This window comes from Electrophorus electricus, chromosome 18 (assembly GCF_041902795.1).
Source record: "Electrophorus electricus isolate QZ-2024a chromosome 18, ASM4190279v1, whole genome shotgun sequence".
In the NCBI taxonomy this organism is placed as follows: Eukaryota; Metazoa; Chordata; class Actinopteri; order Gymnotiformes; family Gymnotidae; genus Electrophorus; species Electrophorus electricus.
The window spans coordinates 1475001-1492500 of NC_137514.1; the positions used below are offsets into that span (position 1 = coordinate 1475001).

Below are 17500 nucleotides of genomic sequence, written 5' to 3' on the forward strand. Positions count from 1 at the left end.
GAGTGATTGAATGAATGAATGAATAAATGAGTGAGTGAGTAAAAATATGACTGTGTGAATGAGTGAATGAATAAGCAAATGAGTGAGTGAGTGAATGAACTAATTTTTAATGAATAATTTAATACTTTAATGGTGCATTTAGTATGTTTTAAGAAAAGATTATTTGTAATTGGTTGACTTCCAGATGAACAACTGATTATAAGCTGCTGGCCTAGAAAAATGTATACATGTAACATGAGTTTACCTGTAAAAATGTATACATGTAACATGAGTTTACCTGTAAAAATGTTTACATGTAACATGAGTTTACCTGTAAAAATGTCACGTCATGATTATAAATTCATAAGGCAGAATCATGTACCATTTGGTCACCTGGGATAGCAGCAGTGAGTTGTTTTTTGGGGATGAGCCTGTTTTGTGGCGCAGGGTGTGGATGGAGAACCTGGTCCACCAGGCCAGCAGGGCATGTATGGCCAGAAAGGAGATGAGGGACTCCGGGGCTTTAAAGGCGCCACAGGACCAGTGGGCCTACAGGTACCCCCTCCCCCATTCAAATCAGAACAACTTTATTGATATGCTGGCCAAATATAGGTGCTGTGGCAGCATTGAAAAATCTGACGGATGGTGACTGTTGGTGACTACTGGTAATAGAAAATATGCGCTTTTGTCAAGGTTGTGTGTGTGTGTTTTTTTCTCCATGTGTTTTTTTGGCCTTGATGTTCATAGCTATACAGCAGAAACGTGATTATTTTATGAGATGACATCATGGTTGACAGTGTGTGTTTGTGTTTAGGGAACGATAAGATGATGTCATTGATAGTGTGTGTTTGTGTTTAAAGATTGATAAGATAATGTCATGGTTCAGAGTGTGTTTGTGTTTAGGGAATGATAAGATGATGTCATGATGTCATTGAGAGTGTGTGTGTTTGTGTTTAGGGAATGATAAGATGATGTCATGGTTAAGAGTATGCGTGTTTAGGGAATGATAAGATGATATCATGATGTCATTGAGAGTGTGTGTGTTTGTGTTTAGGGAATGATAAGATGATGTCATTGAGAGTATGTGTTTGTGTTTAGGGAATGATAAGATGATGTCATGATGTCATTGAGAGCATGTGTGTTTGTGTTTAGGGAATGTTAAGATGATGTCATGATATCAATGAGAGAGTTTGTGTTTAGGGAACAATAAGATGATGTCATGATGTCAATGAGATCGTGTGTGCTTGTGTTTAGGGAACGATAAGATGATGTCATGATGTCAATGAGAGCATGTGTGTTTGTGTTTAGGGAACAATAAGATGATGTCATGATGTCAATTAGAGAGTGTGTGTTTGTGTTTAGGGAATGATAAGATGATGTGATTGAGTGTGTTTGTGTTTAGGGAATGATGAGATGATGTCATGATGTCAATTAGAGAGTGTGTGTTTATGTTTAGGGAATGATAAGATGATGTCATGATGTCAATGAGATCGTGTGTTTGTGTTTAGGGAACGATAAGATGATGTCATGATGTCAATGAGAGTGTGTGTGTGTTTGTGTTAAGGGAATGATAAGATGATGTCATGATGTCAATTAGAGAGTGTGTGTTTGTGTTTGGGGAATGATAAGATGATGTCAGGATGTCAATCAGAGCGTGTGTATTTGTGTTTAGGGAATGATAAGATGATGTCATTGAGAGTGTGTGTTTGTGTTTAGGGAATGATAAGATGATGTCAATGAGAGTGTGTGTTTGTGTTTAGGAAATGATAAGATGATGTCATTGAGAGTGTGTGTTTGTGTTTAGGGGATGAGATGATGTCATTGAAAGTGTGTGTGTTTGTGCTTAGGGAATGATAAGATGATGTCATTGAGAGTGTGTGTTTGTGTTTAGGGAATGATAAGATGATGTGTTTAGGGAATGATAAGATGATGTCAATGAGAGTGTGTGTGTTTGTATTTAGGAAATGATAAGATGATGTCATTGAGAGTGTGTGTGTTTGTGTTTAGGGAATGATAATGTGTTTAGGGAATGATAAGATGATGTCGTTGAAAGTGTGTGTGTTTGTGTTTAGGGAATGCCAGGACTTACAGGAGAGAAGGGGGAGAGTGGACATGCTGGACTTATTGTGAGATCATTTCCTGTGACCACATTTCCTTATTAATATTTATTTTTGTCTCCCTAAATCACTATATGTAATATTCAACTATATTTCACTGTATTAAAGACACCTTCATAAATCTATGACCACATTGTTCTGTATCAGATATGCCTCAATTTATTGCTGATTTACATTTAGGTTTGGAACCTTATGTGTTTAAATGAACTAGTTTTTATCTACTTTGTTGAGTTAGTCATTTGAACTGATGCACCTGTTTGTGGTTAAAGGGCCCGCCAGGTCAGCATGGTCCCAGAGGGCCTCAGGGTCCCAGTGGAGGACAGGTATGGTACACACACATTCACACACTCTCACACAAACAAACACACACAGTTTAACAAGATTGAGTCTGTTCATTGATCTGTGTGTAGGGTCCTCCAGGTAGAACCGGAGTTCGAGGTCAGCCTGGTGCAGTAGGAGAGAAGGTGGGATCTAATGGACCAATAACATCACCACCTAAAGTCATGCTTATGTACCTAATGAAGCTTAATAACACTTTACCAATAACGTCACCACCTAAAGTCACACTTGTAACGTTGGCCCGAGTGCCGCAGTGATACTAATACGAATAATGACATTAATAATGACATTAATGACAATGACATTAATAATGACCAATGCTGAGGCACACACAGGTGGGGGTTTAAGTAGACAGACAAACACTTAACATCAATCCCTGCACAGATGTGTGCCATCACAGAGGGTGTAACTACAAACAATGGAGAATAACCCCCCGCATGCGGCAAGCCGTACCATGTGACTTGTGGGGGGGGGGGGCGTTCCGTGATAGAATCTCCTCCTAAGGTGCATTGCTCCCGAAGCGTCTAAATCCAGGACAGCGAATCCCAGGCTGCCGTACACACACACAGACACAGTACGGCCCTGCCCAGTGCCCACCCAACACAGGGTGGGCCAGGTGCTGCTAACGAGGGAGACCTCTCAGCAGGAGGAAGAAAGGCAGCTTTCCCGGCCTCTCTCAGGACAGTCCTACGTGTGAGGGGGAAGCATTCCCCGATGATGACCCCTCCCCAGGGGCGCGGCTCCCGATGCCTCCTATTCTGGGACAGTGAACCCCAGGCTGCCGTGCACACACATAGACACCGCACGGCAATGCCTGGTGCCCACCAAACACAAAGCGGGCTAGGAGCCGTCTACCGGGGAGACCTCCTTGCACAAGGGAGAAAGGCAGAGTGCCTGCCTCTCTCGGGTCCATCCAGTACACTCCCTGCGATGTGATGCACCTAAAAACACACACAAGACGCTGTACTGCAGAGCCTGCTAATACCGCAGGCGGTGCAAATGTGTAATTGGCCCTGATGGACACACGGGGGTGCACATCCGCCCAGGTTCCAGACATGCAGCTTCCCCCAATGGTCCTCCTTTCACCAGCCACTCTAGGAGGGCCCCAGAGGCAGTCTGTCTCCAAGGCTTTGTGCGGACACCTCCAGTCTTGCTCGTGAGCCCATGGAGGGGGAGGAACTCGGGCTTTGCCCTCGCTAACCAGAGACCTAGCCGGCTCCACCAAACCACTGTCCCCGCGGTCCTCGGGGAGCTTGGTAGCCTCAGGCCCCCCCCAAGAAATTCCTGGGGGTGTTCCCCTCCACCTCCGGAGTGGATGCAGACACTGGTTGCAGTCTTCTTCCCAGTTTCCTGGGATCCAGGCGGCAGTGCAGGGAGTGCCTACACACCTCCCGCTAGGAAGTCCGTATTTCACTGAGGGAGTCAGCTTCCTTTGGTGGTTGGTCACTCTGTAACGTTGGTCCGAGTGCCGCAGGGTGCGGAGCAGGAAACGCAGACTTTCTTGACATAGTCAAACATTTAATGACATAAAACATGAACGACAACGACGGCACTCACACATAGGGACAAAAGTGAACATGAATATACAAACAGTTTAAACACTAACAGAGACAGTGGCATTTAATGTTTACACTAACAGGGACCTAAGTAATGACAACGACAATAGTAAATGACATCGACACTAACACTAATAATGACACTAATACGAACAATGACATTAATAACGACCAACGCTGAGGCACACACAGGCGGGGGTTTAAGTAGACAGACAAACACTTAACATCAATCCCTGCACAAACAATGGAGAACTCGCCCTGCACGTGGCAGGCCGTACCACGTGACTCATGGGGAAGCGGAGCGTTCTGTGACAGCGCTTATGTACCTAATGAAGTATAATAAAACATTACCAATAACGTCCCCACCTAAAGTCACGCTTCTCCACAGGATGAAACTTTATAGCACTTCAGGAAACCTATAGTTTCCTTTTCCATAAGTTTAATTTTATTGATTTGGTGATGATGATGATGATGATGATGATGATGATGATGATGATGATGATGATGATTGTATCAAATAGGGGGAGGATGGTGAGTCAGGTGATCCTGGTCCTGTTGGTGTTTCTGGAAGCACTGTAAGTAAAACCTCCGCCCTGTAGACTCCTCTCCTCCTCTACTCCTCCCCTCTACTATCCTTCTCTCCTCTCTTCCTCTACTCCTCCCCTCTACTATCCTTCTCTCCTCTCCTCCTGTACTCCTCCCCTCTACTATCCTTCTCTGCTCTCCTCCTCTACTCCTTCCCTCTACTATCCTTCTCTCCTCTCCTCCTCTACTCCTCCCCTCTACTATCCTTCTCTGCTCTCCTCCTCTTTTCCTATTCTCCCTTCTCCTTTTCTCTCCTTTTTTTGTTTTATTTTTCTGTTAGTGTTGCTTGACTAAAGTGAAAGTTGCTTTCAAACAAGCACAATTTGCAGAGTACATCCTAAAGACAATTTAATATAAAATATTGCAAAATATATATAAAGTTGAAATCTTAAGATTATATAGACGTTTGCTTAAACTAAATGTGTGTGTGTGTGTGTGTGTGTGTGTGTGTGTGTGTGTGTGTGTGTGTGTGTGTGTGTGTGTGTGTGTCTGTGTGTGTATGTGCTGCAGGGAGGGAAAGGTGATCAGGGGGAGAAAGGAGATACTGGATCCCCAGGTGCTGGAGGACCTCCTGGAGCCAGAGGTGCACCAGGAGAGGACGGAGCCAAAGGAAACTCAGTGAGTGTGTGTGTCGGGGGTGTTGGTTGATTTAATGCATGCAATTTAATATACAACCAAATACAACTTTAGCAGTTTTCTCTCTTACTCTCTCACTCTCTCACTCTCTCTCTCTCTCTCTCTCTCTCTCTCTCTCTCTCTCTCTCTCTCTCTCTATTTCTCCCACTCTTTCCTCCTCCCCTTCCCTCTCACTCTCTTTCTCCAGGGTCCTATTGGTGTCACTGGAGACCCAGGACCTCCTGGAGAGCCCGGAATTGATGTGAGCACATCTTCTTGCCTCTTCCATGTCCTTCTGGTCTTAAACCTCTTTAGTGACTCAGACCAAATTATTTTTATCACATTTTTGTTACTGATACCTGTTATCCTTTGCTCTCCATTTCTCGTGGTCTGTCTCTCTGTCCAACTCTCTGACCCTTCTCTCCCTACAAGGGTATTGATGGAGGTCCTGGGTCAAAAGGAGATAATGGAGAACCCGGAAAAGCTGTGAGTATTTTTGCTTATCAGTTCATCATTAGGTCATTTTAGCAGTTTTGCTGTTTGGTTTCCATCTGCTCTGCTCTCTATTTTATCCTCCAGGGTCCTCCAGGAGCTTCTGGGGAACCTGGTCCACCAGGACGACCAGGGCGAAGGGTCAGTGAGTGTGAATGTGAGTGTGTGTGTGTGTGTGTGTGTGTGTGTGTGTGTGTGTGTGTGTGTGTGTGTGTGTGTGTGTGTGTTGGTTTGGTTTCTTAGGTAGTACAGTTTTTCCTGTAAAATCTCTCTCTCCATCTCTTTCTCTGTTCAGTTCAGTGCAGTTAGCTTTATTGGCATGACCATATGCAATAACAGTATTGCCAAAACAGTATTTCATGAATGAACCTTTGCAATTAAGGAAATTAAGAATTCTGTTAAAATAAAGAACTTGAAGAGAACTGTAATTGGTATGAAATAATAAATAATAATAATAATAACAATAAATAATTATTCCTCCATCTCTCTCTCCCTCTCTTTCTCTCTATCTCTCTTTTTGTAGAGTCATTTAGGCCCACCAGGAAAACAGGGGAAGCCTGGTTTGAAAGGAGATAAGGTAAACCCATCAAGTCAATACCTTATCTTTGTTTATTTAATATGTTATCTTAGGTCATATAAATACATCATCGTTTGTCATTTAAATTCATATTCTTGGGTCATTTAAAATCACTATCTTAGGTCATATGATTATATAGGTCTAAAATTACATGGCAGTAATAACAGATCAATAATAACAGGTTAGTAATAACAGCTCAGCAATAACTGGTCAGTAATAAGAAGATGTAAGATACAGTTTGATTGTATCTCTAAAAGTGTGGCAGTTATAAACAGTTAGAAACAGGGCAGTGGTAGCTCAGTAGTTAAGGTACCTGACTTGTAGTTGAATGGTTGCTGGTTCAAGCCCTACTGTTGGGCCCTTGACCAAGACCCTTAAATTGTACTCAGTTGCATTAGATCAAAACATTTTTGCTGATATTTTAGGTTCTTAATGAGTTTAAGAAATCTTGTCTTAGGTGTATATATCAGGTGTATGTATATTTGGTGTATATATCAGGTGCATATATAACTGCTGTATGTCTCTTGCTCTATCTGCAGGGTGCTCTCGGCTATGAGGGTGTCATCGGGAAGACAGGTCCAGTGGGCAGGCAAGGGAACCCTGGGAAGGCGGGTCCCCAGGGACTCCCTGGTATCCCAGGACCAACGGTGAGCTCCACATCTCCACAACAACAGCAAGTTGTCATAGAAACTCGGTTGTGTAAAATAAGGCTTTGACGCTCTATGTTTTGTGTCTGCTCGCTCTCTCTCTCTCTCTCTCTCTCTCTCTCTCTCTCCCTCTGTCTGTCTATCTATCTATCTCTTTGTCTGTCTGCCTCTCTTCAGGGAGAGCAAGGCTTGAATGGCCCCCCAGGTCAGACAGGTCCTCCAGGGCCTTTGGTAAGTCTCCAGCAGATACCCACCTGTGATCTTAGGTTATCCTTTGATCTTTAAATGACATAAATGGAAGCCTCTGACCTCTCACCTTTAGGGTCCCTCTGGTCTGCCAGGTCTGAAGGGAGACCCTGGCAGAAAAGGAGAAAAGGTACACACTCAAACCCATCCACCCACCAACACACACCCAAACACACACACCCACACCCAAATAACAACCCCCCCCACCCACACACAAACACATGTATACATAAATTGTTAATTCCTTAGTTTGTGCGTGCGTGCGTGCGTGTGTGTGTGTATGTATGTATGTGTGTGTGTGTATGTATGTGTGTGTGTGTGTGTGTGTGTGTGTGTGTGTGTGTGTGTGTGTGTGTGTGTGTGTGTGTGTGTGTGTGTAACAGGGTCATACAGGACTGATTGGTCTGATTGGTCCTCCGGGTGAAATCGGAGAAAAAGGAGATCGAGGCCTGCCTGGAAATCAGGGTGTTCAGGGACCCAAAGGAGATCAGGTAAGCTCTCTCTCTCTGTCTCTCTCTCTCTCTGTCTCTCTCTCTCTCTCTCACACACACACACACAAACACACAGTTCCTTACCCACACATACACCCACATTTTTTTCCTCCCTCACATACATAAAAAACATGCATACACATTTATACCTCACACACAAACACACTCTGCTGTGTCTGACGTGTCTGTCCCGTTGCACTCTGCCCTTGCAGGGTAGAGTGGGATTTGCAGGACCCAGTGGTGCCCCTGGCCTGACCGGCCTCTCTGTGAGTCTCTCATTGTCACACACTCCCGTTAAACAGCAGAGCACAGCTACACAACCTCTGTGCTGCACAGAGAGCTTTTGACTGCACTGCAGTGTAAATGTAAACTGTGTTGCCATATTACAGGGATCTGTTGGACAGAAAGGGTCAAAGGGAAACCAGGTGAGACTACTTTCTTACACATACGCACACACACTCTCACACACACACTCACAACACATACACACAAACAGTGTTTTGTTTCTTCAGGGACCAGTCGGACCTCGAGGAGATCAAGGACCTCCTGGCCCTCCAGGACCTCCAGTAAGTTTAGATCATCCAGAAAGCCTTAGGAGAGGGAGATATTTATATAACTGACACAACACTTAGAGACTCAGCTTAACCATACTGTGTGTGTGTGTGTGTGTGTGTGTGTGTGTTTAGGGCTTGTCAACTGAAGGAATGTCTTCTCACCCCCTGCTGGATGGAAGCAGGATACGTAGGCATTACTCTCAGGTGGATGGGGCATCTCTGGAGGGTGAAGAGATGGAAGATGAGATGGAGGAGGATGTGCAGGCTGACGCGCCGGGTGGAGAGAGGGACATGGAGGAGGTGTTGGCATCACTGACATCTATGAGGACAGAGGTGGAGGGCATGAGGAACCCACTGGGCACATTCCACAGCCCTGGCCGTACATGCAAGGAGCTCTGGATGTGTCACCCTGACTACCCTGATGGTGTGTGTGTGTGTGTGTGTGTGTGTGTGTGTGTGTGTGTGTGTGTGTGTGTGTGTGTGTGTGTGTGTGTGTTACTGTGAGTGTTTATTTTTCAGCAGGGACAGTAAAGCAGGCCATTTGACTTTATGATTCATATCATTAATACCCCTCTTCAGGTGTGTATTGGATTGATCCAAATCAGGGTTGCCACAGAGATTCCGTTAAGGTCTACTGTAACTTCACAGGAGAAGGGGAGACCTGCCTGCAACCCCACAGCAAGTTCCAGATGGTGAGAGAGCTGTCTGATGTCTCTGATGTTTATGTACTGGCAAGTGTGTCATATGACTGACAGAAAAGTTCTAAATGATTGACAGAGGAGTTCTAATTCACTTACAGAAAAGTTCTACATCACTGACAAAAGAGTTTAAATCATTTACAGAAGAGTTCTAAATCACTTCGAGAAGCATTCAAAGGAGAGCTAATGATTGTGAATGATTATTGCTTGTTTGGCTGTAGGTGAAGATGGCGGCCTGGAATAAGGAGAAACCTGGAACTTGGTACAGCCATTTCAGGAAAGGCTCACAGGTCTCTGTGTGTGTGTGTGTGTGTATGTGTATGTGTGTGTGTGTGTGTGTGTGTGTGTGTGTGTGTGTGAGTGTGTGTGTGTGTGACATGCCTTAATTGTTACTAGTTCCTGAAATTCTGAAGACATGCTTGTGATATAGACTCTCCTTCTCTCTCTCTCCCTCTCTCCCCTAGTTCTCTTATATGGATGCTGACGGTAACCCAGTACATATAGTGCAGCTCAGTTTCTTGAAGTTGTTAAGTGCTACAGGTAGACAGACGTTCACCTACCTGTGCCAGAACTCTGCTGGCTGGCTTGAGAGCGCCACCCTCAGCCACACACATGCACTGCGCTTTAAGGGTGGCAATGGTGAAGAACTCACACAGAAAAATGCCCACTACATCCAGCCCAGCTACGACGGCTGCCAGGCAAGCTGCCCACATTCACCTTACACTCAAACCCTCGGCACTCACCTTACACTCAAACCACCTGCACTCACCTTACACTCAAATAAACTGCATCCACTATACACTTAAAGCACATGTACTCACCTGAGACTCAACCTGTACACACCTGACATTCAAAGCAGCTGCACTCACCTTACACTCAAACATTTCATATTTAACCTGATGCTTTATCTCGTTAATGACAGTTTAACAACTATGTAACAAAATCCTTTCTGATTTTCTAACAACTCATGGATAAGCAGGACTGTTGCATTTCCCTTACAGAGACGACTGGGACGAGAGCGCACCGTACTGGAGGTCAACGCCCCAGATTCAGACATCCTCCCCATCACTGATGTCGCCATTTCAGATTTTGGAAATCCAAAGCAGAAATTTGGTTTTGAGGTCGGGATGGTGTGTTTTAATGGCTAATGGTGCCTGGAGAGGATGGAGGATATTTATCAGAGCGGAGAGACAAAGACTTTACAGATGTCACGTGTTTCGTATTTATGCAGCCCTGTTAGTGGATTGCTGCCAGGTGCTTCTGTTTTAATTTTTTATTCTTTTTACAGTGGCAGTAAGTAGGTCCTGAAGTGTGATCATGTGACCACGAGCTCCATAAATCATCACACACACACACACACACACATTCACTCACACACACACACACACACACACACACACATTCACACACACACACACACACACACACACACATTCACTCACGGACACACATACACACACACACACATTCACTCACGCACACACACACACACACACACATTCACTCACACACACACACACACACACACACACACACACACACACTCTAAATTCTTCCTGTAGGTTGTTCTCTTGACCAAAAGTTGTTGTCATTTTTTATTTGTTTGTTTGAATGTTATGTAACCATGGTGCTACGCCAAATTGTATTTGAACTTGTTTACAGGTTGTATGAAATACATGTAATGCATTCTGGGAAACTGAGTAAAATTGCATAGAGTTGTGAGTTGATATTGGAGTGGGTATTGTTTCCACTCTCTCAGTCCAGATAAATGTTCGTGACGTGCTCTGATTTTAGGATATATAACAGCCATAGTATGGTTTTAGAAATGACTCATTTTGTAAAAAAAAATACTTATTTTTTGGCCTATTTGATAAATATTATCTGGAGGGAAAAATTTATAAATAAATGATTAATAAATCAACAACAGTTTTTAGCCCCACATATTGTATAGTGTACTTTCATAACAAATTCTCTCCTGCTCTCTCTCACACACTTTTGTTGATAAAGCGTCACTTCTGTAGCGAGGTGAGAGAGAGTGTGTAGTCAGGAGTAGGTATGTCTTGCTCTGGAAGGAATGGATGTCTGCCTATTTTCATTGGAATAGTCATGTGTACAGTCTCAGTGGCGTCAGCTGCAGAATAATAACCTGCAGTTTTCCTCCTGTCCACAGAGGGGCGTGTCTGCTGCCACTGAACCATTACCAAATTCTAGTGAGAATGCAGAACACTGCAATGGAACCCTCCAGGAGCTCAGAAGATAGAAACACACACACACACACACACACACACACACACACACACACACACACGAGAGAGAGAGAGAGAGAGAGAGAGAGAGAAGGCGGGAGGAGGGAGGAAGAGATCGAGGACTGACGATACAGTCATTCTTAGCCCTGTTAGCTGGTGGAGTAGCTCTCCTGCCTCACCCTCTCTCTCCTGCCTCACTCTCTCTCCTGCCTCACTCTCTCTCCTGCCTCACTCTCTCTCTCCTGCCTCACTCTCTCTCTCTCTCCTGCCTCACTCTCTCTCCTGCCTCACTCTCTCTCCTGCCTCACTCTCTCTATCCTGCCTCACTCTCTCTCTCTCTCCTGCCTCACTCTCTCTCTCTCCTGCCTCATCTGATCATATGCATATTGACTTGCTTTTTTTTGTTCTCATCCCTCTCTTTGCTTGGTTCTCTCACAACTTTTAATCTTTCTATTTCGTCAGTGTCCTTTTCTTTCTGTCTCTCTATTTCACCCCCTGTCCTTCCTTTTCCTTCTCTCTCTCTCTCTCTCTCTCTCTTCTTCTTCTTCTTCTTCTTCTTCTACATAAACTCTCTCCAGGACTCTTACCTCAGGTCAGAGGGGATAAGTTGTTTCTACACTGTTGCTGCAGTGCTTTGGATCCGAAGAAGCCTGGGTTAACACAGCAAACACGTTCCTGAGAAGAGTTCAAGCACTTTGGAAGGAACTTGGTGCTATCTTGAGCATTGTTTTGAACATTTTTCTTTTGCTGAATGACTGGAAATATACTTTTTTTGTAAACTTTTTTTTTGGGGGGGGGGGAGTGGATAAAAGGTGTAGCTTGATAAGATGTTTTAATTAGCATCGGCAGGAAGTGCTTTATCGTGTTTTATGTTCGTGACCATACTGGTCCCCTGAGACCAATGCGCGGATGTTATTAAAGCTTCCTCTATAAAGACTTCATGCTAGATATGCACCAACACTAGTGCCAGAGTTTCTTCTTCAATGCAAAAGTGTTGAGAGGACATTTCGTGTCATTATTTCGGTGTTCCAGGACTGGTAATGTTGTTCGTTAATATTTTACCCATATCGCAAGAGGATTATACGGTTGTTCTACACTGTCTCAGGAATTTTTCTGGGGTTTTTTTTGTCTTACTGATGTCATACTAGCTTTTCTGGCTGCCATTTATATACATTTTTTCGTGATTTCGACTTTGTCTCATTTTTTCTTCAGCATTGCTGGTGCATTTATATTGCAGTATTTTTCCACGCTATTCCTGCCCTGTTCCTCAGCTGTTCCTCAGCTCTTCCTGAGCACTTCCTGCACTGTTCCTGAGCTGTTTGTACATTGTTCCATTAATTTGCGATGAGTGTGCCCATCCTGAAGATCGGCATGGTTCTGAGTACCATGGCCATGGTGACTAACTGGATGTCTCAGACTCTCCCGTCACTGGTGGGACTTAACCAGACCCTGGCACGCCCTGGCACCTCAGAGAGGATCATAAGCGTATGTATCACCTGGTTCCCATGGTCACTCACTGCTCCAGAATCACAGTGTGCTCTAAACTCAGAGTGCTCTACTTACAGAACATGCCAGGATCACATTCTAGAATCATATAGTTTTCTAGAGCAGTGGACAATAGCCCTGTACTTCTGCAGAGTTTAGACCCAGCCAATATCTAACACAGTTAATATTTTGGGGGTAATTAGAGCAATGCTAATTTGTTCTCACCATATATACTATGCTGCCTTCAGTTTACCAGAATGGTTGTATAATTAAGATGGTCTTAATTAGTGTGAAGAGCGGCACGGACAGGGAAACAGCCACCTGCTCTGTTAATTCAAGCTATAAGAGCAACACACACACACACACACACACACGTATGAATATGCATGCAGATAAACTCACTGACAATGTGGCATTGCTCTTATCAGCAGTTTGGGAAACCCACTAAGCGCGCGTGCGTGTGTGTGTGTGTGTGTGTGTGTGTGTGCATGCACACGTGTGTGCAAATTGAATTAACATTGTACGTTTTGCTTGAGTTCTCTGTAGTTTTCATGTTGCCTACAAGTTCACTTGTGTTTTAAAACTACAAAATCACTATTCACTAGTCTGTACAGTGAGAGCATTCTGCTCATCTCACATGTAATTTATTTTTATTTTAAAACCACATGTAATTATTCCTATAACAACCTGTAATTTCTGCCATAACCACATGAATATGCTGGGCTCTCCCTATTTAGTTCATTAAATTACTTATTTACTTCAACAGAAATGTCATGGTTTGCCTGTAAGTTGGGTCTTGTAAATGCAGGGCTCCGTTTCTCCGGACCGTGCTAGGGTTGGGTATGTTTAATGTATGCAAGTGTATGAGTGGGGGGGTTAATAGTGGACATGGACACACACACACACACACACCCAATGATCACACATAGTGTGACATTTCCTCACAGATCTAGAGAGCTCTGACTCACTGTTGGCTAGCATGCACTCTGTCACCTTGGCAACACCGCAGCAACCATGGGACATCAATCTGCCAATCAGATTACCGCAACAGGTTTTCTGTATTGTAGCGTGCGCATGTCAGAGTACGATCCCGAATAAGATGGCATATCTGGTGTACCTAAGGGCAAATACATTAAAAAACAAAACAAAAAAAATGCCCATTACATTGTCAGTTGTTCAGTATATATAAACACAATATGTGATAATGATGTTATTTGTAATAAGGGAAAAATAATATTGTGATTTTATGTAGTCTACTCAGATTTTTATTCTCTTAACAAAAATTAGAAAATTTTAAATAAAATGTTTCTTGACCATCTTTATGACTTAAATGTAAAGCAATCCTATGAGATATATGAGCTATTAAAATCACCTTTACTTATCATGTTATATATATATATATATATATATATATATATATATATATATATATATATACACGGAGTACTCCTTTTATCACAGATCAAAGTGTCCAGTGAAGAACAGTGGAACCGCCAAAGTTTTACTACAGCACATTTTTATTAAAACCCTTATTTGTTAGAGCAATGTTGTCTGGCCACAGTTGTGGGTAGAATCTCGTACTGCACGCCTAACTGTTTTACTACATACCTAACTGTTTTACTGCACATGTTACTGTTTTACTAAATACGTAACTATTTTACTGCACACGTTACTGTTTTACTACACGTTTCTGTTTTACTGCACACATTACTGTTTTACTGCAGAATTTACTGTTTTACTGCACACGTTACTGTTTTACTACATATGTAACTGTTTTACTACACGTTTCTGTTTTACTGCACACATTACTGTTTTACTGCAGAATTTACTGTTTTACTGCACACATTACTGATTCGCTGCACACATTACTGTTTTACTGCACGTTTCTATTTTACTGCACACATTACTGTTTTACTGCACGTTTCTGTTTTACTGCACACATTACTGTTTTACTCCACGTTTCTTTTTTACTGCACACATTACTGTTTTACTGCACGTTTCTGTTTTACTGCACACATTACTGATTCGCTGCCCACATTACTGATTCACTGCACACATTACTGATTCGCTGCACACATTACTGATTCGCTGCCTACATTACTGATTTGCTGCACACATTACTGATTCGCTGAACACATTACTGATTCGCTGCACACATTACTGTTTTACTGCACATTTCTGTTTTACTGCACACATTACTGATTCGCTGCACACATTACTGTTTTACTGCACGTTTCTGTTTTACTGCACACATTACTTTTACTGCACGTTTCTGTTTTACTGCACACGTTACTGATTCGCTGCCCACATTACTGATTCGCTGCACACATTATTGTTTTACTGCACACATTACTGATTCGCTGCACACATTACTGTTTTACTGCACACATTACTGATTCGCTGCACACATTACTGATTCGCTGCACACATTACTGTTTTACTGCACACATTACTGATTCGCTGCACACATTACTGTTTTACTGCACGTTTCTGTTTTACTGCACACATTACTGTTTTACTGCACATTTCTGTTTTACTGCACACATTACTGTTTTACTGCACGTTTCTGTTTTACTGCACACATTACTGTTTTACTGCACGTTTCTGTTTTACTGCACACATTACTGTTTTACTGCACGTTTCTGTTTTACTGCACACATTACTGTTTTACTGCACGTTTCTGTTTTACTGCACACGTTACTGATTCGCTGCCCACATTACTGATTCGCTGCACACATTATTGTTTTACTGCACACATTACTGATTCGCTGCACACATTACTGTTTTACTGCACACATTACTGATTCGCTGCACACATTACTGTTTTACTGCACACATTACTGATTCGCTGCACACATTACTGTTTTACTGCACACATTACTGATTCGCTGCACACATTACTGTTTTACTGCACACATTACTGATTCGCTGCACACATTACTGTTTTACTGCACGTTTCTGTTTTACTGCACACATTACTGTTTTACTCCACGTTTCTGTTTTACTGCACACATTACTGTTTTACTGCACGTTTCTGTTTTACTGCACACATTACTGTTTTACTGCACGTTTCTGTTTTACTGCACACGTTACTGATTCGCTGCCCACATTACTGATTCACTGCACACATTACTGATTCACTGCACACTACAGTTTACTGCTTTGCTGGTTTTCCTATTTCCTTTTCCTTCTATCAAATAGAAGGTTGCTTTCAGGCTCCACCCCCTCTTCATGTCTCCGTGATATTCCTCGCCCCCTGTGTCACCAAGGCTGTAGCATGCACATCACATGAGAGATATGATGGATCTGGCTTGAAAATTCAGAAACTCCTCAAAGCAAAAAGTCCTGGAGTGACAACAAAAACTTAACGAGGTGGATAGCACAGTGTGTGTGTGCGTGCATGTGTGTGTGGGTGGAGAGTATGTGTTTGCGTGTGTGTATCCCAGCAGGACCTGGGTACTTTCTGAGTGGGAGGTTTGTTTGTGTTTCAGCTACCGCAGTGAGGTGTCCAAACACACACCCCCCCACACACACAGAGACACATTAATTGGTACATTGCAACAGATGGAGAGGTGTGAGAATGCAGCTCAGCTAATTAAAGTGCTCAAGAGAGGGACAGAGAGAGAGAGAGAGAGAGAGAGAGAGAGAGAGAGAGAGAGAGAGAGAAGGTTGGGAGGGGGGGGGTTGAAAAAAGACCCCAGGAGTGGTAGAGTGGGAGAAGAGAGAAACTCAGGGGTTAAAGGGTTTTGGTTGGACTTGCTCTTCTGTTCCACTGTGCTGAAAGTAACATTTTAAGGAACTAAAGTTTTACATAAAAATTACATGGAATATAACATGGAGTACTAAATTTGTAGGGGATACACTCTAAACAGTGTGATAAGATGAGTTGATGCTTTTGACAAATAGATGATTCTTCAGTCTGTGTTTGAAGACAGCAAGGGACTCTGCTGTCCCGACAGGCACTGGAAGTTCATTCCACCATCTGGGAGGCAGGTCGGAGAATAATCTTGATACATGTCTTCCATGAGACTTGAAGCACGGTGTTTCATGTTTAATAACATGATGGATTTTGAGTGCAAATGAAAGACTTGTATCCTTCAGTGAAGGACATGATCTGTGTTTAATTAGTAAACTAGGACCTCAAATTTCTACATTTTATTATAAATAAAAATGATAAATTATTATTATAAATAAAATAACCGTATTCTAAAGAAATATTCAGTAATGGGTTTTTAAAGTCAACATCTCTTGGTTTCTTCTTTTTCTCTTTCTTTCTCTCTCTCTTTCTTCCATCTGTAGGCGGTGTACCCTGGACAGGAAGAAGGCTGGCAGGTCTTTGGCTCTGTGTCAGACGTGGAGGGAAAGTGTGTGTGTACTCTCCTTGCCCCCCCACAGAACCTCTGTAAAAAAGATCCACGACACAAACGCCTTCGCCAGCTAACAGAGCATGTAAGTAGTGCACACACACACACACACACACACACACACACACACACACACACGCACAAACACGCATACACACACACACACGCACACACACATGCACACACACACACACACACACTCGCGCACACACACACATGCACACACACACACACATGCACCCACACACACACACACACACGCACACACACATGCACACACACACACACACACACGCACAGTGGGATGCGCTCTGTCAATCACAATTCCTGGACAGAATAAAAATCAACTGAAGAAGGTAATAAAGGCAGCTGGGCAGTGTCAGCCGTGTGAGTCTCCGATATGTGAGTCTGTCAAAAGGTGAACATCACCAGTCATAAACGCTGGGATGCGCCTCTATGGACCAACAAACAGATTTCCCCAGCCACAGTAAATTAATATAAACACTCTT

The 17500-nt window shown here is 43.2% G+C and overlaps 2 protein-coding genes across 4 annotated transcripts in view; both read left to right on the top strand.

Moving 5' to 3' along the window:
• col5a3b (collagen, type V, alpha 3b) overlaps window positions 1-10829 on the top strand; it is a 57297-nt gene extending 46468 nt beyond the window's left edge. Inside the window, exons 45-66 of the mRNA XM_081701323.1 lie at window positions 427-534; window positions 2052-2105; window positions 2366-2419; window positions 2507-2560; window positions 4513-4566; window positions 5087-5194; window positions 5400-5453; window positions 5624-5677; window positions 5771-5824; window positions 6207-6260; window positions 6800-6907; window positions 7085-7138; window positions 7230-7283; window positions 7537-7644; window positions 7857-7910; window positions 8034-8069; window positions 8157-8210; window positions 8331-8622; window positions 8778-8890; window positions 9118-9186; window positions 9361-9594; window positions 9898-10829. Coding sequence (XP_081557449.1) covers window positions 427-534; window positions 2052-2105; window positions 2366-2419; window positions 2507-2560; window positions 4513-4566; window positions 5087-5194; window positions 5400-5453; window positions 5624-5677; window positions 5771-5824; window positions 6207-6260; window positions 6800-6907; window positions 7085-7138; window positions 7230-7283; window positions 7537-7644; window positions 7857-7910; window positions 8034-8069; window positions 8157-8210; window positions 8331-8622; window positions 8778-8890; window positions 9118-9186; window positions 9361-9594; window positions 9898-10044 — 1971 coding nt within the window. The 3' untranslated portion in view covers window positions 10045-10829. The remainder of the gene's footprint in view (window positions 1-426; window positions 535-2051; window positions 2106-2365; window positions 2420-2506; window positions 2561-4512; window positions 4567-5086; window positions 5195-5399; window positions 5454-5623; window positions 5678-5770; window positions 5825-6206; window positions 6261-6799; window positions 6908-7084; window positions 7139-7229; window positions 7284-7536; window positions 7645-7856; window positions 7911-8033; window positions 8070-8156; window positions 8211-8330; window positions 8623-8777; window positions 8891-9117; window positions 9187-9360; window positions 9595-9897) is intronic.
• A 440-nt stretch (window positions 10830-11269) lies between these two features.
• The window catches only part of olfm2b (olfactomedin 2b), a 12014-nt gene continuing 5783 nt past the window's right edge, over window positions 11270-17500 (top strand). The window contains exons 1-2 of one of the 3 annotated variants that reach the window (XM_081701382.1): window positions 11270-12627; window positions 16927-17076. In XM_081701382.1, the coding sequence (XP_081557508.1) occupies window positions 12487-12627; window positions 16927-17076 (291 nt within the window). In that variant the 5' untranslated portion in view covers window positions 11270-12486. The remainder of the gene's footprint in view (window positions 12628-16926; window positions 17077-17500) is intronic. The other 2 variants (XM_035535172.2, XM_035535173.2) reach the window with 2 other exon arrangements.